This window comes from Grampus griseus, assembly GCF_964374135.1.
Source record: "Grampus griseus genome assembly, chromosome: 1".
NCBI classification, from domain to species: domain Eukaryota; kingdom Metazoa; phylum Chordata; class Mammalia; order Artiodactyla; family Delphinidae; genus Grampus; species Grampus griseus.
In genome coordinates, this window is record NC_139017.1 from 164947231 (window position 1) to 164973292 (window position 26062).

The 26062-nt window shown below is 51.7% G+C and overlaps 3 protein-coding genes across 5 annotated transcripts; 1 reads left to right on the forward strand and 2 right to left on the reverse strand.

Moving 5' to 3' along the window:
• The first annotated feature begins 1072 nt into the window (after nucleotides 1-1072).
• GALE (UDP-galactose-4-epimerase) lies at nucleotides 1073-5641 on the forward strand. Of its 3 annotated transcripts, none has more exons than XM_082677362.1 (11): nucleotides 1073-1109; nucleotides 2737-2957; nucleotides 3104-3219; nucleotides 3308-3421; nucleotides 3655-3831; nucleotides 4105-4218; nucleotides 4314-4380; nucleotides 4485-4570; nucleotides 4680-4757; nucleotides 4976-5090; nucleotides 5263-5641. In XM_082677362.1, the coding sequence occupies exons 2-11, from the start codon at nucleotides 2837-2839 to the stop codon at nucleotides 5319-5321; spliced, it is 1047 nt and encodes a 348-aa protein (XP_082533488.1). In that variant the 5' UTR covers nucleotides 1073-1109; nucleotides 2737-2836; the 3' UTR covers nucleotides 5322-5641. The 3 variants fall into 3 exon arrangements, with proteins under 3 accessions (XP_082533488.1, XP_082533487.1, XP_082533489.1); XM_082677361.1 differs by having other exon boundaries at nucleotides 1093-1136; XM_082677363.1 differs by having other exon boundaries at nucleotides 1099-1127.
• Nucleotides 5642-5712: 71 nt separating this feature from the next.
• On the reverse strand, nucleotides 5713-10125 carry LYPLA2 (lysophospholipase 2). The gene is made up of 10 exons (XM_082662210.1): nucleotides 10063-10125; nucleotides 8504-8607; nucleotides 8206-8237; nucleotides 8013-8078; nucleotides 7491-7538; nucleotides 7329-7399; nucleotides 7116-7189; nucleotides 6937-7038; nucleotides 6662-6835; nucleotides 5713-6569 (listed from the first exon to the last, which is right to left on the reverse strand). Exons 2-10 carry the CDS (start codon nucleotides 8579-8581, stop codon nucleotides 6519-6521), a joined length of 696 nt encoding a protein of 231 aa, XP_082518336.1. The 5' UTR covers nucleotides 8582-8607; nucleotides 10063-10125; the 3' UTR covers nucleotides 5713-6518.
• Nucleotides 10126-12299: 2174 nt separating this feature from the next.
• On the reverse strand, nucleotides 12300-18757 carry PITHD1 (PITH domain containing 1). The gene is made up of 6 exons (XM_082666933.1): nucleotides 18485-18757; nucleotides 17806-17849; nucleotides 17362-17439; nucleotides 14545-14649; nucleotides 13768-13876; nucleotides 12300-13229 (listed from the first exon to the last, which is right to left on the reverse strand). Exons 1-6 carry the CDS (start codon nucleotides 18680-18682, stop codon nucleotides 13128-13130), a joined length of 636 nt encoding a protein of 211 aa, XP_082523059.1. The 5' UTR covers nucleotides 18683-18757; the 3' UTR covers nucleotides 12300-13127.
• Between the last annotated feature and the right edge of the window lie 7305 nt (nucleotides 18758-26062).

Consider the following 26062-nt stretch of genomic DNA (forward strand, 5'->3'; position numbering starts at 1 on the left):
CTGGGCACACTCAGCTCTCGGGACCTCAGCCTCTCCTGCCTGTCAGCGTCCTTGCTGGACTCGGGCAGGCCCAGGGCACTCAGGCTGTGGGACACACGTGTGCATTTCTTCCTTTGCTCGGGTTTCATCATTCAGTATGTCATGCCTTTATACACATCATTCCTTAGCCCTCCCTTTATTTTAAACAAAAACAGAACACCATTTTCTAACGTACTATTATGGTAGGCAGCGTGCAAACCGTTCCAGGCTGACCGCAATTGGCGCTATAATTCCTGTTTTAGTTTTAGGGCTCCCTTAGCGGTATTTTTTAAAAAAAATATCTAATCTAACCATCTTATCTATCTAATCTAATCCATCTACGCCGGGTCTATCTATCTAATCTAATCTATGCCTGGTCTTCGTTGCTGCGTTCGGGATCTTTAGGTGCGGCATATGGACTTCTTAGTTGCAGCATGCATGCGGGATCTAGTTCCCCGATCGAATCGCGGGCCCCCTGCATTGGGAGCACGGAGTCTTACAGGACCGACAGGGAAGTTCCCTTTGGCGGGTTTTTAAACTAGACTTTCCAGAACGGCAGCTTCTGGGCGACCCCTACCCGTTCCCGTCCTTCGGCGCCGTCCCTCTCGCCTCTGTTCCAGGCAGCCATCTGCTTCATGCCAGGGTTACTAAAAAGAGTTTGGCAGCGGCGAAAACAGTGGAAAACCTGCGGGCGAGCGTGGAGCCGCGGTCTTCGGCCCCGCGCTTGGCTGTGGCTCCCGCCGCGGGACGGCTGCCGGGCGCCCCTGAGAAGCCCCATCTCCTGGGGCGCGGCGCCTGTCTCCCGTGGTCGGGACAAGCGCAGGCGCCTGGGCTCGCGTGCGCGGCTCCGGGCCGTGCCGTGCCTTCCTCCGCCCACCGCCCAGGCACGGGTCGGTACCGCCCTCTGCGGGACGTGCCGCGCAGGCGTCCTGAAGACGTAGCTTCCTTGGTCCTCCCGGCGCCCCGTACTGCGGTCGCCCCGCTGACACGTCTCCTGGGGGCGTGGAGGAGGCGGGGCCAGGGCGGGCCGTCGGTTCTTAAAGGGACTGGGCGCGGAGCTCGGAAGGCGGCGCCGTTCGAGGCAGCGCGGGGTGCGTGGTGCGGAGCAGGTTCGGGAGGTGAATGGGGGGTCTGGGCGGGTTTGCGAGGGGCCGGGTGGTCCGCCGGGCGCGAAGGAGAGTCTCGGGGATCTGGGCTGCGTTCTGGGCAGAGTCCCGCCAGAGCGGACCCACCCTCGCTGCTCGCAGCTCCCGCTGCCTTGGCTGGGGTGGCCAGGGTTCATTCATTCCCGGCCGAGGCACTCCTAGTTCGGCCCCCTCCGAGCCACCGCCCGAATCCCAGCCTGAGGCTCAAGTGCACTTGATAGCTCACGGCCCTGCGCCCCCTCCTCTCCATTTTACGGACTGGGAAAACTGAGGAGGCGACAGCTGACCGAGGCCACTCTGCGAGTCGGAGGGAGGCCGGCCTCACCAGCCTTCCTGCCTCCCATAGCTCCTCCGCCACCACTTTCCGGGGGCCCGCACAGTGCATGGAGCTCGGTGGGACGGGGGCGGTGGCGGCTTCAGCGTCAGGAGCAGAGTCCAGCGGGAAACAGTGGGGGCGGGGGGCGAACTGCTTGGGGAGAGGGGCGGGGCTTTGATCCTGGAGATCCAGATTCTAGCCCGGCCAGCACTAGCTTTGTGACTTAAGGCAATTACTTCACCTCTCTGACCTTAGTATCCTTTTTTGTAAAGTGCCAGTAATAACACCTGCCTCATCAGGATATTGGGGGAATTCAGGAAAATAATGCAAAAGTGCCCAATACAGAGCCTGGCACGCAGCGGGCGTTCAGTCGAGCTGGATGAGCCCAGAAGAGGATTGACGCAGCTCGGAGGAAGGCGGCTGCGGGCCAGGCCGCCCGGAATGAAAGACCTCAGTGTCTGAGTTTCCTCCCCCGCCCCCCTCCTCCGCTCCACCGTCTCTGCCCGTAGAGTTTGTTCAGGGTGGTGGTGCACACCTGACAGTGGAGCCTGGGGCCAAGGCCACGTCTACACTACCCTGTTCAGTGCCACCTAGAATTAGGCGGGATCCTTAGCTCCAAGCCGGGAGTGGCATCCGCACAGGCGGAACCAGCCTGGCTGACCTGGGGTGGGGCCCACTCCAGGAGTGCAGTGCTGTAACCCCAGAGCTGGGCTCAGCCTGCCTGGCAAAAGACCCCACCCTGAGGCCGTCTGCTATATTTCCTGCCTCCTCCCAGTTGACCTTTGTGGGAGGGAGTCAGGGGGCTGCTTACCCCAGGAGGTATTAGTCACTGAACCAAGGAGCCAGTTTATACCTAGTGATGGCAGAGGGACTGGGAAGGTCCGAGTCTGAGCAGACAGAACCCCTTCCTGGGCTCTTGGAGTCCCAATGCTGCTGCCTTGTTTCCTTCTGTCCAGAACTGTCCAGTCCCCAGACACCTCGGGGAAGGCAGTGTGGAGCCTAGGGTTCCATCTTCCCAACCCCCGGTCAGTTATGGCACTTGTGCCATCAGTCTCCCCACCTGTACCATGTGGCAGTCCTTTAAAATCACCTCATCTGACCCTCACACTACCACGTGATAGTTGGACAGTTATAAACTCCATGTTATAGAGATGGAAACTAAGGCCAAGAGAGAAGTGGTCTCCAAGGCCTAAGGCCAGAAAGTGATGGTATCCAGTCTTGGGCCAGGGCTGACTCCAGACCCACCCTATTAACTAGGACGCACCACTGCCTCCCTCTGACGCCAGAGTCCAGATCGAAGGAGGCCCTGAGCAGGCAGCCTCAGCCACCTCTGAGTCTCCGTCCTGGGCCAGGCGCGATGGCGGAGAAGGTGCTGGTAACAGGTGGGGCTGGCTACATCGGCAGCCACACCGTGCTGGAGCTGCTGGAGGCGGGCTATTCGCCGGTGGTCGTCGACAACTTCCATAACGCCATTCGTGGTGAGCAGGCGGAGGGGGCTGGGGCTCCCAGGGGGATGGAAGGGAAACCCTGCGTTCTGCCTCCAAGAGATGGGTGTCTGGCCAGTCCCTTGGGAACCCAGCACCCCATCTTCTCTGACTTTGATGGCCTCTACGTGCCCAACCAGGAGGGGGCTCCATGCCTGAGAGCTTGCGCCGGGTTCAGGAGCTGACAGGCCACTCTGTGGAGTTTGAGGAGATGGACATCTTGGACCAGGCAGCCCTACAGCGTCTTTTTAAGAAGGTGGGTGCTTGGCAGGCAGACAGGAAAGGGGCATAGCCAAGGGCCAGGCCTGTAAGCAACCTCTGACCCCAGCTTTGCAACCCTGCAGCACAGCTTCACGGCAGTCATCCACTTTGCTGGGCTCAAGGCTGTGGGCGAGTCGGTGCAGAAGCCTCTGGATTACTACCGAGTTAACCTGACAGGAACCATCCAGCTTCTGGAGGTGAGGCCTGAGGCAAGGACACAGACACTGTGAGGGCCCCTGGCCGGGTACGCAGTGCCAAACACGGTGGCAGAGCCCAAGCTGTGTCATCTTTGCTAGGTCTTTGCCTCTCAGCCTCAGTCTCCCCTTCTGTAAATGGGAGCCCATAGCTCAGCCCCACCCACCTGGGAGGTGTAAGGGGGCAGGAATAGCGTGCGAGGCAGAGGCCACTGACGCCTCCCCTCCACGGGCAGATCATGAGGGCCCACGGGGTGAAGAACCTGGTGTTTAGCAGCTCGGCCACCGTGTATGGGAACCCCCAGTACCTGCCCCTGGATGAGGCTCACCCCACAGGTGGCTGTACCAACCCCTATGGCAAGTCCAAGTTCTTCATCGAGGAAATGATCCGGGACCTGTGCCAGGCAGACAAGGTGAGGGCCCCCTTTGATTCAGCCGTGGCTCCGCTCACGGACCCCTCACAGCCCACCCCCGCGAGCCTGAGGACGGGATCCTGATCAGCCTCCACCAAGGAGGAGGCTGGGGTTCAGGAAGCAGCAGTGACTTGCACGAGGTCACAGCACTTGCAGGGAGGGCCCGATACCCTGCTCCTTTCTAGGGATAGACAACCAGCAGGGTGGGCTCTGGATTCAGCTGGGACGCGCAGCCTGCACCCCAACCCCCATCGTCTGACCTGCGTCCCACAGGCCTGGAATGCAGTGCTGCTGCGATATTTCAACCCCATAGGCGCCCACGCCTCGGGCTGCATCGGCGAGGATCCCCAGGGCATCCCCAATAACCTCATGCCCTATGTCTCCCAGGTAAGGGAGAAGGGAAAGGAAGGGGGTGGCCCTAGACTTGAGGGCTACAGCTGGTGCCAAGGTCCTGGGAAAAGCTAACCTGACCTCCACCCCAGGTGGCGATTGGACGACGGGAGGCACTAAATGTCTTTGGCAACGACTATGACACAGAGGATGGCACAGGTGAGCTCAGAACCAGGAGGAGCCAGGAGTGGGAGCCGGGAGGGAGACTGCGGTGGGACAGAGACTGTACTGCACCCAGCGCCCCACCACCTCCTCCTCTGCAGGCGTCCGGGATTACATCCATGTCGTGGATCTGGCCAAGGGCCACATCGCGGCCTTGAGGAAGCTGAAGGAGCAGTGTGGCTGCCGGGTAGGAAGAGAAGGGAGGGAGGGGAAGGAGACGGAGGCCTGGACCAATGGGGCCCAGAGGGGTAGTAAGTCCAGCCCCTGGCACGGTCCCTGTTCTCCTCTCTGGGCAGATCTACAACCTGGGCACGGGCACGGGCTATTCGGTGTTACAGATGGTCGTGGCCATGGAGAAGGCCTCGGGGAAGAAGGTAGGCTGGCAGCCCACCCTGACCCACCCCCAGCCCCTCCCACTAACCTACATGACGGGCATCCCAGCACCGCCCTGTCTCCCCAAGCCTGCCTTAGGACTTGACGCCTGAGAGCGAGACCCTGCTCTGGACCTCCATTTCTTGAGGGCCTGGTTAGCAAGTTGGCAGATAAGGCTAGGGCCAGCTCAGCTAAGCTACAACCGCCCCCTCTCTTGCAGATCCCGTACAAGGTGGTGGCCCGGCGGGAAGGCGATGTGGCTGCCTGTTATGCCAACCCCAGCCTGGCCCTCAAGGAGCTGGGCTGGTCAGCAGCCTTAGGGCTGGATAGGATGTGTGAGTGCTAGCCCAACCCCTGACCCTGGGTGCTGGCCTGGCCCCTGGGAGAGAGTCAGGGGCTAGGAAAAGGGCCGCCGGGGGTCTGGCCCTGCCCACTCCGGGCTGTCCAAGGTGGTGCGGGCCCTGCACTCCAGCGTGGACCCTGAGCACAGACCTCGCCCCATCACAGGTGAAGATCTATGGCGCTGGCAGAAGCAGAATCCTTCAGGCTTTGGCGCGCAGGCCTGAGACCCTCACCTACCAGGGACCAGAAAAGGAAGAGAAACAACTGCCTGCTCTCCAGCCTCTGGGAGGAACCCAGGGGCCTCAGAGCCTCCCCTACCTCAGACCCCAACGGTGCCCACTCAGCCCACCAGGCATGAGGCCAAGCGCACCACTGACCAGGTATCAGGGGTCTCTATTCCACAGGGTCCAGGAACCCAGGAGGACCACCAAGAGCAAGTGGGGCGAAGCAGGGCCCTGAGACACACAGAACGCCCTCCTCCCGGGCACTAATTTATACTGCTACGAAGGAGCTTCCCAAAGTATTTAAAATAAAGTTTTCTTACACTGGAGCAGATTCTTGCACGTGATCACACTCTACCCCTTGGATAGAATCATCCAGGCCTAAGAGTTGAAGCAATTTCTTTAATTTTATCGGAATCCAGACACAACAAGAAAAACACCCAAAACTACATGGAGACAGAAGACAAGACATGACTCCTCCCCACCTCCCCCTGGCCCTAGAGTGGGGACAATGTGGGGTGAGGCAGCTGGGGGAGACCTTGAGCCTCAGTCCAGCCCTGCAGGCTCCAGGCCCGCGGGGGCAGAGGGTAATGGGGAGGCAGGGCCCAGCCCCCAAGTCAGAATGGCTGAGGGGAGGCCCCCTCGAAGGACTCCGCCCCGTCACCCACACTCCTGCGCAGGGGCAGGGAGCCCACAGCAGCAAGGGGGCCCGGGCCACAGACACATTCATGATTGATTGAGAAGCAGCTGGAGTGGAGGCAGGAGAGACACGATTATCTGGGCAGAATCAGCTGGCGGGAGAGGGTGGGAGGTGGGGCCTGGTAGGGCCCCAGGGGCCAAACCCTGAGGTCACAGGAGGGGCCCAAAGTGGGGCTAGTGAGTGAGGTCCTGAGTGAGTGGGTCAGCGGCTGGGCCCCTTTCTCCCGCTGCCTACAGCCCCTCCAATACTGCTGCCAGGGGGGCCCCCCCCTCCAGGGAAATGGGATAAGAAAGCAGCCCACCCCCTGCGGCAGACAGCCAGGTGGCTGAAGTCAGGAAGGGAGGCCCGGCCAGGCCTTGGCCTGCCTACCCCAGAGGCCTGTGGGAAAAGGAAGGGTCCAGGAGGGTGAGAGGGGCTCGACCGGCTCAGATCCAAGATGGTGCCGCGTGTGCCAAGTCCCCCATGAGCTGGGGGACTGCGCTGGGGGCCAGCAACTGTAGTTAGACAGGAGGCAGCAGCTTCTCAAGAAACTCCTTCACAGCTGCCATCTCCTGGGGGTGGGGGGTGGGGGTATTGTGAGAGGCTCCTGGCTGGAGGGAGGAAGGAGAAGGGCGGGAGTGGGAAGCAGCCCCTCGGCACTGACCTGAGGACAGGAGCTGTGCGTGACCCCGGGGTAAGTCTTGAACTGGACCCTGGCGGGTGTGACAACGGACCGAAGCTTCTCGGCTGTCAGGGCCCCAAACCGTACGGGAACCATGGGGTCCAGCTCCCCGTGACACTGAAGGATGGTCAGGTCCTTGGCACTGCCGTTGGCTGCCTGTGGGCCAGACGGGACTCAGAGAGCAAAGCCAGTGCTTGGGCGCAATCCCCCAGCCTCAAGGAGACAGAGGGCAGGAGCGGGGTAGTGGAGACACTCACCTGGGGGAAGGCCCGGTGCAGAGGCAGCCAACAGCTCAATGCCACAATGCCAGCCAGAGGGTGGGGGCAGGTGAGGGCTGTGTAGAGGGACAGGGCTCCACCCTGGAGGAAGGAGAGAATGAGGGCTCATGAGGGCACAGCTCAACTCCCACCCCCCACCCCCCTCTCTCTCCCCTCACCTGTGAAAAGCCTCCCAGGACGATCCGATTGGCAGGGATCCCATTCTTCATCTCATGCTCGATCAAGGCCTTGACTGGGGGGAGGGGGCATGACTGGGTGGAGGGAAAGCTGCCACAGGGACCCAAGGAAGGGAGCCAAACAGTATTGCCAGGCACTTTCCTCGGCGGGCAGAGGGGGAGAGGGAGGATGCCGAGGAGGGGCTGGGGCCTTACTGTTCTCTGCTGCCTTCTTAATGCCAGCCTCGTCCTCTGGGGCATCTGGACTCAGCCCCATCAGGTCAAACCTGGAGGAGCAGAGGCGTTGGCAGCTCCTAGGAGACCTGGGCTGGCCCCAGGCAGCTCCCTCAAGCTCCTATTCCCCCTCTCCAAACTCACCAGGAGGGCATCACCATCTTCATGTTGAGTGTCACAGGGATCCGAGGCCTGGGGAGGGACAGCAAGAGGGGCCGTCATGCTCAGGAGGGATGAGGAAGCCACAGCAGACAGCCCAGGTGGGGGCAGGGCAACCCCTGGGGAACCCTCCCAGCAGGCAGGGCCTGTGTTTAAGGTGTTGCCAGGCAACCTGCCACGTGGGGCTGGAGGCTGTGGCTGGGGGCATCGGCAGTAGCAATGGAGAAGCACAGCCCAGCACTCGGTGTGCGGGGTTCCAGCTCAGTCGGTGAGTACTTGGGGAAGGGGTACAGGGGGTGCTAGTTCTAGGAGTCTCAGGTCTAGGAGGCCTTGGGTCTGGGGCTGGACCCTATTCCTGAGGGTTCCACAGGAATGATGAAGGCTGAAAATGGCACTTGTGACTGCTCTGGGCCCCAGGCCCCAGGATGCAGCCGGCAGGAGAACAGGCCTGGGACCACAGGACCACCCCCCATCCTCAGCCCCTCCCCTTGCTGGAGTGACACTCACGCGTGGGGACAGATGTACTTGACGTGAGGGAGCCGGATAGTAGAGAGGGCGTCAGCCCAGCTGTGCCTGTAGGAGGGAAGAGAGAAAAGACACCGATGTGTAGAGGGAGGAAGGGAGGGCGCAGGCCGCTCCAGTCCCGCCCCCTGGGCCCTCCCCCACTTCCCCAGAAACACCCCCTCCCCAGCTCACTCACCCTGTGTCTCCAAGGCCATGTAAAAAAATAACCTGGAAAAGGATCAGAGATGGGGAATAGGGCAGTCACCGTCCTGCTATCACTCTCACTCTGTCCTCCAACTTCTGGCCACCCCTCCCTCACCCCCAAGGACCTGGAGGGGAACTGAGGTGGCAGCCAGACAGGTGATTAAGCCCCTGCCTCCCGGCTGCAGGCTGCTCGCCCTCTCCTCACTGCCACCTCTATTTTCCCCACGCCCCCTCCAGCCAGTTCCCCAGCTGGCCCCTTGGGGGCTGCGTGGGTAGCAGATGACCCTTACCGCAGCTGTTTCCCGCTCAGCTCCAGACACAGTGGCAGCATCGGTGAGCAGGGGCACAGACATGGTGTTACCACACATACACTGCAGGGCTCCACGGCTGGGGCCTGTGCACATTCGGGACAGTGGTCAAGAGCAAGGCCAGGAAGGGGAGAGAATCCTGACACAGAAGCAGAGCCTCAAACCCAGGGCCTACCCGGGCCATCAGCCCTCAGGTTCTATCCTGGGCACAAAGAAAAGCCAGGCAAGAAGTTCTGGGTCCGAGCAAGCAGGCAGGAAGTTTGCCTTCACTCCAGGGCTGAAAAGCAGGGGCAGCCACCCTAGTGGCCCTGCTTCTGGCCCCCCACACAGCCTGAGGTTGCTGGAGGTGGGCAGAGGCAGGGCTTTGGGGCCGTGGGGCAGGGGAGCCAGGGCATCCCCTGCTGCCTTCTCCCCACCTAACACTCTGTTGGCAGGTAACTGCCTCCTCTCCCTGCTCTCCAATCATCCCCCTTCTCTAGAGCCCTTGCGTCCCCTCCTTCCCAACTCCCGGCCCTACTGGGAAATGAAGGGAAGGAAAACTGCCGGGAAATATGTTTCCAACCCCTACCCTCAACCCCACACACATTTTCTCCAACTTCCCTCCCATCCAGCCCCCATCAGCCTTCTGGCTCAGCCCTTCTCAGAGCCCCTGGGAGCTGCCCATGTCCCCAGAAGGCATACAAACTCCGATCCACCACCCACCTCCTAAACAGTGCCCCCCGCCCCCCTGTATGAGGCCACCTGCTGCTGCCCACTGACTCCAAATAGGTCCCCCAGCTCGACCATGCTCTGGGACTCCCAAACGCACAAAAGAATGCCAAGCTGGCTGGCTCCTCCCGTCCTTAGCATCCTCCAAACTCCCCGGCAGCTTCTGCTACCTGCCCCTAAGTGCCGACCCTTCCTAGCAGCGCCCACCCCTCCCACCCCACCAACTGGCTTCCCCCTCCCCTCTCCCCCGAGCGCCCCTCCGCACAGTAGGATCCCTCACCTCTGACCCTGGGGTTCCTCTTCCCACACAGGAATGCACCTTTTGTCCTAAGCTGACATTCCCTTTCTTCCCCACAGAGATACTTCCACCCTCACCCCAGGCCCCTCCTCTCAGAGTGGTGCCTTCCCCCCTGACCTGGGGTCTTCCTCGCCACAGTAGAAACTTCCACCCTGCCCTATGGTCTCCCACTCCCCACAATGGGAACTTCTGTTCTGACCGAGAGTCGCCCTCCCCACAGTGACAATTTCTATCCTGACCCCGGACCCGCCTCTGGCCACAAAGGGGCGTTCTACCTTTGACCCTGGAGAGCACCCGCCCCACAATGGGATCCTCCACTTCCGACCCCGAAGTCCCTCTCATCACACCGGGACCCCATCTTCCTCCCCCTCTCTGCCCCCAAAGTCCCCCAGACCGGCCAGCGCCTCTTCGCACCTCACTCCCCACCCCCATCCCTCACAACTGCGGTTGCCCCTCCCCACTCGCCAGTACCCTCGCGGTGGGCCGATGCCCCGCCAGTGCCCTCCCCGGGCCTGCTGGCCCCGGACCACGGTACCTCCACTCCTGGGGGTTTCGAGACCTCTCGGGCGATTCTCCTCTCTCTCCCGCACAGACACACACTCTTCCCCCTCTGCCGCCCCCGCCGGAACTTCCGTTCGAGTCCCGGGAACCCAGCCATCGCGCTGCCGGAAGTAGCCTGGCCAGCGGTACGGAACCCGGAAGTGGGCGTCGGGGTTTCTTCAGATAGGAGCTGCCATGTTGGGTACGGTGGGGCCACTCCCCATAACCAAGCCACGGAGTCTCCGGCCGAATCTAGACAGTGCCTCCGTGGCTCCCACTTGCTCCCACCACCCGTGCATCTCCTGGAGGAAACCTGTCCTGAAGGAGAGGCATTCCTCACACTAGCAGAGCTTCCCACCTTCCCATCCATTTATGGTCTTGGGTTTCCACCACTGGCCCTCACGTCCTGTTCCAGGGTCATGGATAAAGTCATACACTCAGCTGAAAAGACACTTTGAGACCATCTAGTCTTCCAACCTTACTTTAAAGATGAGGAAACTGAGGCTCAGGGGAGGGAAGTAAACAGCAACCTCAGGATTACACTGTGATGCTGCCCCTGCACCTGCTTCCTGAGCTGTAAAACGGTGACAATAACCACCCAGCTTACTTCACAGCTTTGCTGTTAGGCTCAAATGAGGCCGTGTGGAAATGCTCTATACAGTGTAAAATCACAGCGTTGAGGACATAATGACTCTAAAAAGGACCTGGGAGAAAAGAACACTGGCATCAGCAGTGTCCGAGACAACTGGTCAGGAATCGGAGGTGTTGTCTTAGCTCTGCCCTCAGCAAGCAATACCACACAGACAGTGCACAAAATACCACCATCAGCGAGCTCCAGTTAACAAAGAGGGTTTCATTTGGTCACCGAGTCACCCTTTGCTCCTTGCAGCATCGGAAAAAGTGGAATGGGGCTCAGGGTCCACATAAAGGCTGGAAGGGGAGGCAAACTGGGTTTGCAGGACCATGTCCCTGACAGGGCCTGTGGGCATCTGCACACGGGAAATGAGTCATCCCTCAGCAGCTTAGGACTCATTTGCCCAGCTTAGTGTACACTAGGTTTTTTTGAACTGAAAGAAAACAGTATATCTGGAAGCTCAACAAAGCACTTTCTCCCAGGTTAAGAGGCAGTTTGGTCTTAAGTGCTCAGCCCGTCACAGAGCAGGAAAACTTTGGGTCCAGAGGACCAGAGCAGGCCAAGGATCCAGGGTTGGAAAAGGGGTGAATGGATGAGGACAACACAGTTGCTCCCACTCCCAGAATCCCTGCTGGGTCTGCTTGTGGAAGAATAAACAATTCCTCCTGCACCCCAATCACCTAAGACACTGTGGCACTTTGAGCAAATTCTTCAGAGTGAAGCTCAAATTCAGAGGCCTTGTCTCAGAGGCTACCGGTTATTAGTGCTAGTGGGATTAATGGTTAGTCTGCTCTAACACTTCTAACTTTATTTTCCCCCTACTCCAAATTAAAACATAGCCCTTCTTTATCTCCAAATGACCCAACTGAAATAAATAGGCTGTGGCGGAGGAGTGAGTAGGACCCTTGGTGCCTCGAGAATTGTATTTGCATTCTGGTTGATTTCAGGCTGCATTTTTAGAAATTGAGGCTCGGGCAAGGCTTGGTGGTGGCAGGCTTTCCCCAGGATAAGCTGGAGAAACAGGCTAGCAACGGTGTGGGCCAATCCCTCAGAGGCATTCTCTCAACAGGATTAAATTCAACACTAATTTCCATTATCAAGTGTTTCTATTTTCTGCAAAGGAGAGAATACTGACCACTTTAAATCCCCTCTTTTAGGATACTTAAATTCTGTCCAATTGCTGTACTGACTTTCAAATCTTAAGTCCAACTTCTCGGGTCTACCTTCAGACCTTAGGGGCTGCTCACTTCACTTTCCTCACCATCATTTCTTCTGATGAGCTCCAGAATCTGTTCTCCCTTGTTTTTGTAAACATCACAACTTACTTCCTCACCTAAGAAATGGAATAGAAGGTTTTTAACCTCACCTTCTTCTTTACAAAATGTGGGTGGGTGGGTGTAGGAGCGTTTTTAGCCTACTGTACAGAATTAAACCTGACCTTTCCTGGAGATACTGATCTAGTGTCGATTTAATTGTGGCACTTATCATCTACCTGGTCCCAAACAACAACAGATTTCAAAGTTTCATACAGTTCTCAGTAAAGGTTTCATGAGTACTACCAAGAACTCAAAAGAATATACAAACATTAAGTCTGGCAAGGATTTATTAGGAAGCTTATTAGTCACAGTGAATAAAAATCCATGAAGAGAAGAACTGAGATCTCCAAATTGGCAACTGGGCTTACAACACTAGTTAGAAGCTAATAAATATTAAGGATGTCCCAAGAGGAATCTTATCTAAGTCCCAATCTTACCCTGACCAGGATCCCAACAAACACAGAAACGATGCCCATGCTCTCCTCAGACTGCTTACCTGGTTAGCAGGAAAAAAGAACTTCTTCTCAAGCTATTACGCATTATCAGGAGATTCTTGCTCTTCTAACTATAACCATGGGACACTAGCGCACAACAGACAACTCCAAGCTGGGCAGCTTGACAAGAATGGTGAAAGGTGACAGGGAGAAGGAGCACGCAGGGACAAGGACTTCTAGCTCGACACCCTCCTGGTGGTTAATACGAACACAATGCTGAGGCTTCACAAAGTTTACTGCAGCCCAGGAGGAGTCTCCATTTAAAAAAAACAAGTCACACAAAAATCCTGCCACAAAGCATCAAGACACTTGGGATCCTGTGGCCACATTAACTGGGAAGGCAGGCATTATCCATGACTGCCAGGTGCTGACCACCCCAAGACCCAACTTCCGCAGGGCCCCAGAGAACCACGATTGTCCCTCGGCACCCACACGACCCTTCCCGGGGGTGTGGTGTCTTCCGTAGGTCAGGTTTCTGCAGCAAGCCCCAAAGACAAAGCTTGGCAGAGGCTGTGGCAGCCAACTCTCTCTGGAGCCCCATCTCTCTCTGTCTTTCCCAACAGCATGTCGTACATCTTCACTGACACAACGCCTCTGTGGGAGCCTTGGCCAGCCCTTAGGAAATAAAGTGTGTCTGTGGGGTAACCTGATGGACCCTGTGGTCAGCTGGGTTGGCCGATGCTTCATAATTGCAGATGGTCACCTCATGTCGGCGAAGCTGCAAGAAAATTGAGAGGCTGGGTCAGCTGGCCATTGCCTAGACCACTCAACGGAGTGGTCCTTATTCAGGCTCATTTCTAGAAGTCATCATCTAATCTATTCCCCGTTCTGATACTTTTTATCCTGAGAAGCCTGGGTAAGATCGAATCAATGATTCACCCCATCACTTAGAAGATCCATTCCTCTACTATAATGGAGGCACCATGAGAAGAAGACCTTGTCTATCTTGTTTATCACCCTATCTCTGGTGCCCAGAACAAGAAAGGTTACCAACAATGTTAAATGAAGGAAAGAATTTTAAGGTGAAAAACTGCATTGATATCAACTGTATTATTTCAACCCCCTTAAAATTCCTATAGCCTGTCAAATGAGACAGACAGTTTACAGTGATGAAACCGAGAAAAACTAGACTGGGAGCAATCAATGTCTCACTTGCTCTTTTTCCTTTCCTTCAAGCTCCTACCACCACAGCATGCAGATATACAAACATATGTACACATATTAGAGGGGCAATAATACTTCCAACCCCATCTTACCTCAGTCCATTCTCCTCTCAGGCCAATATAAAAGACCTTTGTGGTATCGGCTCCAAAGTTTTTTGAAATATGAATTGAGAGATGATAGACATTTGAAAAACGAGAAATTCTAGAGGATGAAAGAGCGGAGAGAGAAGACAACAATTAAGAGTTCAGTGAGAAGCTCACTACCCATGTCAAAAAAGTCAATTCCAGCTCCATCTTGTGGTAAAACCCAGGCAAATGTCAGAGAACAATCTTGGGGTCTTACGTCTCATTCTTCTCCTTTGGGCAAGCAATGAATACAGTGAACATTTACTGAACATCTGCCAGATCTTGTCCAAGGCAATAGGGACAGAAAAATGAATCAACACTGCCCCTGCCCGCAAGGAACAGGAATGAGAAATGCTGTGCGACCACGCAGGGATCTGAAAGCAAGTTCAGTAGGAAAATGAGAGAGGTAAGGTGGTCACATGTAACTTGGCTGCTGTAAGCCCACTATGCAAAGAGGAATTCTGAAAACATCTTTCCTAAGACCATACTAGGAGCTCATTCAAATCTGTCAATTGCTTCCAGGTTAACAAGTCTGTGGCTTGCACTGAACCTCTGCCAAAATCTGACCAAGCCTAGGATCAGGGCTCTCCACTGTTTTAACTTGTTTCTGATGCTAAGGAAGCAGGAGATGGGCCAAAAACAATTGCAAGCCCGCTAAATGCTAATGCACAGATGCTCACTGCAAGTGAGGGAGCGCCTGCCATTCTCAGAAGCCAAAGAGTGGAAGAGAGGCCCAGTGCTTACTTTGTAGCATACTCTAGTTCTCCTGTAAGATCCCGGTTCAGACTAAAGGTCTGATCTGGCTCCCTGTCTGTATCATCAAAGCTCATCTGTGGAATGTTCTTGTACCTGAGAAAGGAAAGGGGAGAAAAATCAAGAAATGTGCATCATCACATTTTTCAGGTTCTCAGAACTTCCTACTGACTCCTCAACTGCCCTCGGTTCTATCAACAGGAGATCAAATTTTGGAAATGGCATTTTACTGGCATTTATACACAAATATCTTTAATCCAACAAGAGCTGAGAACTGCAACATAAGCCAGTGGCATCTTTGAGTGGGTTAAGAGCGCATGAGAAGCAATACACAAAGCGATAGCTCAAACTGGGTCACATGCAGCAAATGCATGGAGAAAATAAGCAACTCAGCACATTCAGACCAAGCTGAGGATGTTAAATAAAACAGCTTACTCATGGGGAAAAAATACTTTGGCAGAAACATCTTAAACACAGTTAAGAGATAAGATCAGGTAACCCAACACTCAAGCATTTTTCTGTGTTCAAAATTACCCTATATACAGAGTCATCTTACAAGTCTTAAAAAAATACAACTTGGGGATTTCCATTTTGAAGAAAGCACAAAAGGCCGCCAACTCACAATGGGCTTTGGAAAGTTAAGTAAAACTGCTAGTGAAGAAACAAATTTTCAAAGACATATCTAAGAAACAGCAGTCTCCTCTGTAACTCACAAATGCTAAAGGACTGGGCCACACATACCCCCGATCTCTAGTGTCTTATTAACACACCCACGTGGGAGGGGCCTAGATATTAGCTGCAGCAAAATGCAGGTAACATTTGGAAAGCAAATGTTTGCTTCAAAGTGTTTCTAAGAATGATGCACAGAATAATAATAGTGAACATTTATAAGCAGCATTATGAGAGGCAGTGTAGCACTGTGGTTAAAAGCAGTGTCTCTGGAGCCAGACTTCCTAGGTTTAAAGTCTGGTTCTGTCACTGACCAGCTGTGTAATTTTGGGCAAGTGATTTAATCTGTCTCTTAGTTCATCATCTGTAAAATGGGGATGGTGATAGTACATATCCCATACGGTTGATGTGGATATTAAACTGAATCAATTCTAAGAGACACACTTGTTAAAAAATTTTACTATGGAAAATTTCAAACATACATAAGAGTAAAGAGAAAAATATAATGAATCTCCACATACTTATTACTGAGCTTCAATATTCAAGATGCCAATTTTGCCTATCACCCCCATTTTGTTTGCGCTTGATATTCTGAAGCAATCTCAAACGTATCATTTCATTCATAAATATGTCCGTATATATCTCTACAAAGTAAGGACTTCGTAAAAAAAATATGATACCATTTTACAATGAACAACTTAACAATTAGCAATAATTCTTTAATATCATCTAACACCTAGTTTGTGTTCAAATTTCACTGATTTAAGGTCTCAAGTTAACTTTTCTGAATGTATCAGTGACATGTCATAGTTGAACAGATACTGCTTTTTTCTTTATCAACGGTACATAAAATAATGGTGCATTTTATAATCAATGACATCTTAGATTTGATAAAGTGCAAAGTGCTTAGAACTGAGGGCTCTATAAGCATTTGCACCTGCCTTTCCAAAACCAGGCACATACTATGGAATTCCCTGGCGGTCCAGTGGTTAGGACTCTGCTCTTTCACTGTTGAGGGCCCAGGTTCAATCCCTGTTCGGGGAACTAAGATCCCACAAGCTGTGCAGCGCAGCCAACCCCCCCACCCAAAACCAACCAACGAACAAAACAAAACGGGGCACATACTACATTCCAGATTTATTCTAAGCTCTTTACATGTTATAGCTCATTTCTCTCCACAATCTTAAGAGGTTCAGACTATTACTGCCATTTTACATATGGAAACATTGGGATACAGAGAAGTATCGCCCAAGTCATGCAGCTAGCAAGCGGTACAGCCAGAATTTGAACCCGACTATTTACCCCAGAGCCCCCTCTTAACTACAACACAACATGGATGTCTAGTCTTGTCCAGTCAATCCATCTCACAAGTAAACGAGTCCCAGAAAGCATCACCTCAAACGTACTTTGTTTCCTTACAATGATTAAATATGTGGATTTGCTTTCAAATTCATGTTTCTAACATTCAAAAATAGTGTCCATTTCTTAAATCTCTCATTTAAATTGATCAATTTTTCAGAAGAACTTTTTATGTAAAGTTCTTCTGATATTTGCTTCTGCAGCCCTCAGAAAGCAGTGTCCCCTCCTCTAGAAAGGCTACGCTGGAATAAGGCAACTTGTCAGAAAGAGAGTACTAGCTCTAGTATGAACAGATTCCATGTTACAAGGAGTATATAGAACTTTGCTAACTAAAGGCCATGTAAACTCAGATGGACTGCTTCCATCTCAACAAAACACACAGAAAGATTGTAATTGTCTGAAACAGCAAGGGAAGATGTTGCAGCTAACCCCAAAGTAGACTCCTTAAAGATCATTTGAGATCTGCAGCTGGGTTATTAAGAAAACTGCAAAGTCATCAACAGTTGGCATTTATAGGACGCCAATGGTGCCACAGCAAATACTTTGAAGAGAGACAAGCTGTTGGCGCTAAAGATACTTAATCTAAAAATGTCGTTAATTCAGGAAGAGACAGATAAGTGTATTTCAATGCAGAACAAACATAAGACTTTTTTTTAAGAGGGGGAGGAGATATTTAACCCAGTAAAAAGAAAAAATTAGACTATTCTGGAATAAAGTGCTACCAGAGAAAAGAGAAAAAGGGATAGGAGCTTCTTGAGGGCCTAGACCCTTGCCACTTACAGTCTCATCTCAGAGGGGTGTGAGTCATCATCTTCTCCCATTATAATGATACCTTTGAGCTTGACATTGCCTGTAAATCTGCCAGAATGCAAAAAAGAGGGTTGTCAACCTGGGGTTCAATCTCTGCTGAGCTGTGTGACCCTGGGCAAGGCCCTTCCCCTTACTGGGCTTCAGTTTACTCATGTGTCAGACTTGTGCTAGGTAATTTCTAAGATCATGTCTGCCTCTGGTATTCTTTGGTTCTAAAAAATTTACCTTGACTTCTCAGTTATCTTTTAACAAATACATCTTTTTTGCACCAAGAAAGCTACTCACACCCACCTCAGTAATTTACCCCATTTCCAGAAACAGAGGTGTGCTCTTGACACAACCATGGAATGAATCCTGGTAAGGCAAATGGGTACAGCCTCTTTAGCCTGAGGCAAGCACCAAAGAAATACTTACGGAATATTAAACAGAAGCTCTTCATCTGCATCACTTTCAACAAACTGGAGGGGAGAAGGAGGAGAGAGGAGAAAGCAACAAATATTTGCTGAGCGCCTACGATTTTAGGCATCTTCCACCCTGCTTTACAGCTGGAGTGCAATGCAGATAGTCAACCGCCCTCAGTCTTCCAGCACTTATTAACTTCCTGCACCAACTAGCCTCCTGAAATTGTGTGCAGAGATCTGTGCCTATGCGGTCCACAGCTTTCAAATGGCTCTACGCCCCACAATGGTAAATACTCTAGATAGGATAACGTGCTTCATCTCCCTAGGCTGGTCTTCGGTCTTCATCAGGTGATAAGTAATCAGGCAACCACTAGGACCAGTGGTCAAACGGTAGGGAAAACGCCCTGATGGGTCATCCTCCCTCACTACCCCCCGCAGCCCTGGAACTGAACGTTGGCCGTGTAAAGCAAAGCGCCCTTTCCCGTCTCTGGGCCTCGGCTCCTCTACCTACAAAATGGGGAGATTCGACCCTGTTCGCCTCTCAAAGGGGTGTCAGGAGACGGGCACGGGAAAGCGCTTGGCAATCGGGCCGTGGTTATTTTTAACTTCAGAAATGAGACTGACAGAGCAGACGGGCGGCCTCAGGCCCCGCGCGGGTCCCCGCCCGCCCACCCAGGCCCCGGAAGGCCCACCTTGGAGCGGTCGGTCCGCTCCTCCCACGGCTTGAAGACGCCGCGGCCGCTGCCCTCGCGGCTCTCGTTGAGACACTGCAGCCGCTCCAGGTCGATGCGCAGGTACAGGCCGTAGGCCAGGCCGCGCTGCTCGGGAGGCTCCTCACGTTCGGCGGCGCAGCGACAGCCGCCCCCGCCGTGACTGTGGCCATGCGACATGGCGACGCCACCGCCCGCGCGTCCCCGTGCCCTGCCGCCGCCACCCGCGGCTCGCTCGTTTCGCTCCGGCCGCCAAGCGCGTCGCGACCGCCGCGTCGTAAAAGGCGCCCCTGTGCGGCGCAAGCGCGTGGGGAGAAGAGGGCGGGGCTCGGAGAGGGTCGACGTTTGCTAAGGCGCTTCCGGGGGCCGGGAAATTAAGATTGGCTCTTTCAGTCCTGGAGACGGATGCTATTGTAGTCCCAGCTTCACAGATGGGGAAACTGAAAAGCAGAGATTAAACTGGTGTTCCGAGTTTAAACAGAGATTAAACTGGTGTTCCGGGCTGCGTTTCGAATCCTCCTCCTCCTTAGGCTAAAGTCTGTTCTCTTTTCGTTTACCACCAACTTTTTTTTTTTTTTTTTTTGAGGTACGCGGGCCTCTCACTGTTGTGGCCTCTCCCGTTGCGGAGCACAGGCTCCGGACGCGCAGACTCAGCGGCCATGGCTCACGGGCCCAGCCACTCCGCGGCATGTGGGATCCTCCCGGACCGGGGCACGAACCCGTGTCCCCTGCATCGGCAGGCGGACTCTCAACCAGTGCGCCACCAGGGAAGCCCACCACCATCGTTCTTTGGGAGCTGGTGGCGCAGTGATAAGGCCCTGAAGAGTAGGGAGCACAACGTTATCACTGCCGCCCATGTGCACGCTTAGGCGCTTAGAGCTCACAAACCCACTTTCATAACCACTTTATTCTGAGTGGGCTTAGTGGTCGAGACCACAGGATTTATGGACAGCTGAATCTGGAGACAAGTCCTGGGTCTGTTATTGACTGTGTGACACCCTGAATAAGTCATGTTCCCCATCCTGAGACTTTTTGTTCCTCGTCTGTAAAGTGGGAATGGTAATATCTGTTTCATAGGATCACAGTGGGTATTAAATGAAATGATGCTCTTCAAGAACTCGGCGTAGTGGCTGACACATGGTAAGAATTCAATAGTTGAGTCAGATCTTGGTTGAAATCCAAGCACTGCCACTTACTAGCTTTGTGGCCTTGGGCAAGTGATTTAACCTCTCTGAGTCTCAGTTTACCCTCTGTAAAATAAAAGGATTGGACTAGATGACCTTTAAGTCCCCTCCCCATGTGATGTTTCAGAGCAGTTCTTTCAAACAGCTGGTTGTGACCCATTGATATGTCTTAAAATCCATTTAGACGATTGTGACCGGCATTAAAAAATTAAATAGAATAAAATAGAAAATTCAGAATGTATTACACATTTTAGTCTCCACTTATGGAACTTTTGTTTCAGCTTCTTGTATACTCAGGTGCAATTTAAAATGTTTTTCATCTTTTGGGTTGCGATCAAGAGTGGAAAGCCACTATTTAGAGTTGAAATGATTCTGGTTTCGGGGTAGAATGCGTTCTTACTTCTTGGTGGAGACGGGGAGAGATAGGAAGTTGAGAGAGTTAAGAGATACTTTGGATAGCCCCTACCCTTCACTCTGGCTCTGAAGTATCCAGACCAGACTGGGGGCTGCAAACGAAAATAAACATCTGCTCAAGTTCCATTCAGAAATATTTTGATGTCCTAGTTCAATTCTTTGTGAAGCAGGCAAGCTTGGTTCTGGTTCAGCTAGCTCAATGTTATGACTTATTCCTGCCTTCATGTTACAGTTTCAGGGAAGGGGACTGGCAAGTGCTAAACGCTTAGCGAATATTTGTTTGATAGAATGATACACTCAGTAGTCTTTCTTCGGGAAGACTGTATCCCACTGCAGGACTAACCCAGGCCTTCTACTCACTTTTGGCTTCTTTCCTATCATTCGCATCATTGTCATCCTTTAGTGGTTTATCGAGCAGTGTGTGCCAGACATGGTGCTAAGCACATTATGTAGTTCGTGTAGTTCATCTCAGTTATTTGTCACATGATCTTTGAGAGATAGGGAGTGTTACCCAATATTATCCCCAATTTGAAGGTGAGGAAAATTGAGGCTGAAAGAGGTAAATTAACTTGCCCAAGATCAGATAAGTTTGGGAAATTACTAGGTTTTGAGCCTAGTTTGTTTTCCTGAAACAAAAAGGTATACATGAAGTAAATATGTTGTATCGATTAGCTTATACCATGTAACAAATCACTCCAAAACTTAAAATCTTTAAACAACAGTATTTAGTATTTCTCATGCTTCTGTAGATCACCTGGTCAGTTCTTTTCTGGGCAAGTTGGGTAGGCTGATTAGTTTGGAATAGCCTCACTCACAAGTCTTGTTGATACGGACTGTCAGCTGAGGTGATGGCGACAAGTCTCCTGCAGACTACCAGAACTCAGACACATTGTTGCAGTTGCTGAGTTCCAGGAGCACAGGAGGGAAGACCCAATTGCACAAGCACCTGTTAACCATCAACCTCTGTCATTTTTGTGAATGTCCCGTCAGCCCAAACGAGTTTCATTGGCCAAATCCAAATTCAAGGGTGGAGAGACAGACTTCACCTTTTAATTGGAAGAACTACAAAATACTGTGGCTCCCTGCTCTTCCCCCCGCAATAGACCCATACTGGTTACCTTTTGTTGTGTAACAAATTACTCCCAAATTTGTCCGCTTAAAACAACAGTCAGCATTCATCTCACAATTTCCGCAAGTCAAGAATTTAGGAGGGGCTTTGCTGGAGGGCTGGAGGGTTCTGTCTTCGCTCTCTCATGAACCTCAAGTCTTCTGAAAGCTTGATGGAGCTGGACAATCCACTTCCAAGATGGTGCTCTCGTATGGCTGGCAAGTTGGTGCAGGCTGTTGGCACGAGGCCTCACCATATAGACCGCTCCGTAGGACTGCTTGAGTGTCCTAGTGACATGGTGGCTGGCTTTCGCCAGAGCAAGTGATCAAACAGAGCAAAGTAGAAACCACAATGTCTTTTATGGCCTAGCCGTAGAAATCACATACTGTTGATTCTAAAATATTGCACGGTTCCATAGGTCAGCCATATTCAGTGTGAGAGGGAACAACATAAGGGTGTGAATACCAAGAGGTAGAACTCATTAGAGGCCCCCTTGGAGGTGGCTACCACACTGCCATACATATTAAGTGACCACTGAAAATGTCTTTAAATTTCTCTTGTATTTAATTGGTAATTTGGATGAGGATAGAATCTCTCAGAATTCTGAAGCTATTGCTCTGTTGTCTTCTAGCTTTGAGAAATACAATGCCATTCTGACTCCTGATTCTTTGTGTGGGTTTCCCTCATTCCATTTCTGGAAGCTTTTAAGATCTTCTTTTGGTCCCTAGTGTTCTGAAATGCAGTGCTGTGGCTCTTTTGTCATTCATTGTGCTGGATACCTGACGGACCTTTTCAATTTAGAGACCCTAGAACAGAACGTGAGCATACAGGTTAAGACACCTGCACGCCTGTGCACAAGGCCCCTTGCAGGGACACATTTTAGGGGTAAGAGAAGAGGGGTGGGGCTCGGGCCCTGTTCTCTCCCATTCCACCACCTTCTAGTGCAGAGCTCCAAAGGCTCAGAAATCTGAAGGTGGCCTCCAGGTCACTGCGAAGGTTCTTTTGTCCAGGTAGCAGAATATTCTAGCTGTATTTCTTGTTTGTTTGTTTTTGGCCAGGCTGTGCGGCTTACAGGATCTTAGTTCCCCCACCAGGGATCAAACCTGGGCCCATAGCAGTGAAAGCACAGAGTCCTAACCACTGGGCAACCAGGGAATTGCCTAGGCTGTATTTTATTTAACTGTTCGTTAGCTCCATTTATAACTTTTTAAGTACACCACCATTTGTACTCTTGCCTCAATCCCGCAAATACGGAGTATGGCCTGCTGGGCAAGTTGCTTAGCCTCTCTAAGCCTCAGACTTGTCATATATAAAATGGGAATACTAAGAGTACCTACTCTGTAGGGTTTTATTATGAGGGCGATATGAATAATGTATGAGAAAGGTTTGGAACAACATCTGGTGGGTTGGAAAAGGGTAGATAGTGTCCATTACTTAGTGTCAGCTCAGCATCCCCGTCTGGTTCAGTGGGAAATTGCAATTGCTAAGGGGGTTGGATTTGCAAGAAACCAGCTCTTGCAAGGTAGCCTGGCTCTGATTTGCGGATAATGCCTTTTGCCTCTCCTTACTCTGTCTCTTCCCTTGCACTCCTATGTTGCAGGGATGTCTGAGGACAAATGGGAATTCTCACCGACTTCTAAGATCACCCTGGGGCAGGTAGGAAAAGCTTCCGATTTTTTCTTTCTCCTACTCCCAGGTTCATCTGCAAACATTTCTGTAGCAAAAGGACTGCTGAATTTGTATCCACCTTCCCTCCTCTCCTGTCTCAGTTAAGCTGGGAGAAATGAACTATTTTTCTGTCACTTTCGAATGTTTCCTTGTGGCAAACTGAGAGTATTGTACTAATAATAGCTAATAACCATATGGCACTAATAATGTGCCACACACTGTCCCAAGAGCTTTACTTATATTGTTTTCTAATCTTCGTAATTATAGGTGTCCTATTATTTTCATTTTATAGGTGAGAAAACTGGGGCACAGAGAAGCTAAGTAACTTGCCCATGGACACACAGCTGGTTAGTAGTGGAACCAGGATTTGAAGCCAGGCAGTGGGCCTCCAGAGGCTGTGCTGAGGCTAACCACATTGAACCACCTCCAAATATTAATTAACATTTATTAAGTACTTACTCTGGTGCAAAGCTGAGACCCCAGAGCTCAGGCTGTTAACCACCATGTTATGCTGCATGTACCAGGTAGGTTACATTGGACAAATCATTTTCCTCAGAGCTTCAGTTATAACAAAAACCCTTTACTGGGCTTCCCTGGTGGCGCAGTCGTTGGGGGTCTGCCTGCCTATGCAAGGGACACGGGTTCGAGCCCTGGTCTGGGAGGATCCCGCATGCCGCGGAGCAGCTGGGCCCGTGAGCTACAACTACTGAGCCTGCGCATCTGGAGTTGTGCTCCGCAATGGGAGAGGCTGCGACAGTGAGAGGCCCGCGCACCGCGATGAAGAGTGGCCCCCGCTCACCACAACTAGAGAAAGCCCACGCACAGAAAAGAAGACCCAGCACAGCCAAAATTAAATAAATAAATAAATGAAATTTAAAAAAACCCTTTACTAAATGCCCATTCCATGTTGGGTACTTCACCTAATTCATCACTGACGTCCTGGCTGACATGTCTTGAGCTCTTTTATGTTCCAGGCACGATTTTAAGCACTTTACATGTTTAACTCATTAAATCATCATATGATAGCTCCACAAGGTTGGTGTATTTTCCTCATTTGGGGAGGAAAACACTGAGACACAGAGAGGTTAAGTGACCTGCTGAAGGCTGGAAGTGTGGAATTCAAAGCCGGGTGGCCTTGTGGAGTACCTGAGAGTCCAGGCTACTGTGATTGCCTTTGGAGTTAGCAAATATTTCCAGTTCTCTGCATCAAGGTGCATGGATGGATTGTACTTCCCTGTCCCCTTGAATTTAGGTGCAGCCAATGAAATATGATGGATGTCACCTCTGGACGTAGCTTAGGGTCCAGTGCAGTATTCTTTTTTTTTTTTTTTCTTTTTCTTTTTGCGGTACGCAGGCCTCTCACTGCTGTGGCCTCTCCCATCGCGGAACACAGGCTCCGGACGCGCAGGCTCAGCGGCCATGGCTCACGGGCCCAGCCGCTCCGCGGCATGTGGGATCTTCCCGGACCGGGGCACGAACCCGCGTCCCCTGCATCGGCAGGCGGACTCTCAATCACTGTGCCACCAGGGAAGCCCCAGTGCAGTATTCTTAACTTGCCTTGAAAATCTTAGAAGGCCTTCCTCAGCCTGGGTCCCTGCGTGAGGATGACGTAAAGCAGAGCTCCAACAGACCCTCATTGGACATGCAGTGTGAGTGAGAAACAAATCTTGGTTGTGTTGAGCCACTGAGATTTGGGAATTGTTGCTACACCATAACCAAGTCCAGGGTTCCTTAACCTCTTCTCTATCTTTGCTTTGGAATAGTTCACGTGGCATTGGTATTATCTAATCTTTAAGGTTGAAAGAATTCTCCTATGAAATCTTAGGCCTGGAGCTATTTTATAGGGCAAACTCTACAACTACTTTCTCTATTTTTTTCTATGGTAATTAGTCTGTTTAAATTTGTCATTTCTATATGGGTCAATTTTGGTAAGTTGTATTTTTCTGGAAAATTATCCACTTTATATAGATTTTCTGGGTTTTAAATACTGGGAAATTTTACATAGACGTCTAGATTTCTGTCTTTTCTTTAAAACTCCATGATGTGGCCACACTGGGCCCTGCCTTCTGCCTGGAAGCAATCAGGTGGAGCTGTGTAAATAGCCCTTTTTCCTTCTGTTCCCACCACTTCCCACTGTCCTACACCAAACTCCTGGTATTTGCGACCCCTGAGATAACAAGAAATTAGGTAGTGTCTGCCTTTTTGGTGGTTGTTAGGGGCTACGGTTTAGGGGACCTGAAATAGGAGTCCAAAAACAGAAAAGCTGAACTAATCCTATCTGGGGCAGCAGGGGCTAAGATTTCAATTATTAGGAAGGACTCAGTGACCTCAGAATGGTCCTTATCTTGTGATCCTAAAGCTTTAATTCCTGTCAAGAGAAAACAAAACTTTGCCTTTCATTCTGCATTTAGAGGGAATGAAGGAAGGACAGTAAAATTTATTGAGCTCCACTTCTCTCATTGAATCCTTACAAGAATTCCTGTGAGGTGTCATTATTCCCATTTCATAGATGAGGAAACTAAGGCTCAGAGAGGTGTCACAAAGCTGAAGAGTGGTGGAGCCAGGATTTGAACCTGAATCTGTCTTATCCCAAAGCTCATGCGCTGTTTTCCCAGTGCACGAGGCATTCCCAAACCAGGCTGCTCATCAAACTCACTGGGGGAGGCCTATAAAATAAGTGCCTACTTCCACATCCTACCTCTGACCAATTCAGATTTCTGCAGTGGGGCCAGAAATCTGTAAACAATGATTCTGGGAATTCCCTGGCAGTCCAGTGGTTGGAACTCCACGCTTTCACTGCTGAGGGGCCAGGTTCGATTCCTAGTTGGGGAACTGGGATCCCACAAGCCACGTGGTGTGGCCAAAAAAACCAAAAGAAAACAATGATTTGTGTAATTACTTGATTACTGTCTCCCCTACTAGACGAAAGCTCCATGAAGGCAGGGCCATGTCTGTCTCATGCAGTGACACAGAGTGGGGACAGCACAGTATTTGCTGTGTGACTGAATATGCAAGCTTCCCGGCCCTGACACACAGGCCAGCTGTGAAAAGCTTTTACACTACTTGTGGAGAATTCTCTGGAGCAGCTCTCAAACTTTAATGTGCGTTATAAGAAGAATTGCTTGGATTCTTTTTTTTTTTTTAAATGCACATTCTGGGGCCCCAAGCCGAGATTCTCTGCTTGCG

Coding starts and splice junctions, on each gene's coding strand:
- GALE (XM_082677362.1), top strand. CDS start 2,837: ATGGCGGAGAAGGTGCTGGTAACAGGTGGGGCTGGCTACATCGGCAGC. Junction 4,219..4,313: donor TCATGCCCTATGTCTCCCAG/GTAAGGGAGAAG, acceptor CCTCCACCCCAG/GTGGCGATTGGACGACGGGA. Junction 4,758..4,975: donor AGAAGGCCTCGGGGAAGAAG/GTAGGCTGGCAG, acceptor CCTCTCTTGCAG/ATCCCGTACAAGGTGGTGGC.
- LYPLA2 (XM_082662210.1), bottom strand. CDS start 8,581: ATGTGTGGTAACACCATGTCTGTGCCCCTGCTCACCGATGCTGCCACT. Junction 7,539..8,012: donor AAGTACATCTGTCCCCACGC/GTGAGTGTCACT, acceptor GTCCCTCCCCAG/GCCTCGGATCCCTGTGACAC. Junction 6,570..6,661: donor CGCACAGCTCCTGTCCTCAG/GTCAGTGCCGAG, acceptor CCCCACCCCCAG/GAGATGGCAGCTGTGAAGGA.
- PITHD1 (XM_082666933.1), bottom strand. CDS start 18,682: ATGTCGCATGGCCACAGTCACGGCGGGGGCGGCTGTCGCTGCGCCGCC. Junction 17,850..18,484: donor AGCGGACCGACCGCTCCAAG/GTGGGCCTTCCG, acceptor TCTCCCCTCCAG/TTTGTTGAAAGTGATGCAGA. Junction 14,650..17,361: donor CACCCCTCTGAGATGAGACT/GTAAGTGGCAAG, acceptor TTCCTTTCTCAG/GTACAAGAACATTCCACAGA.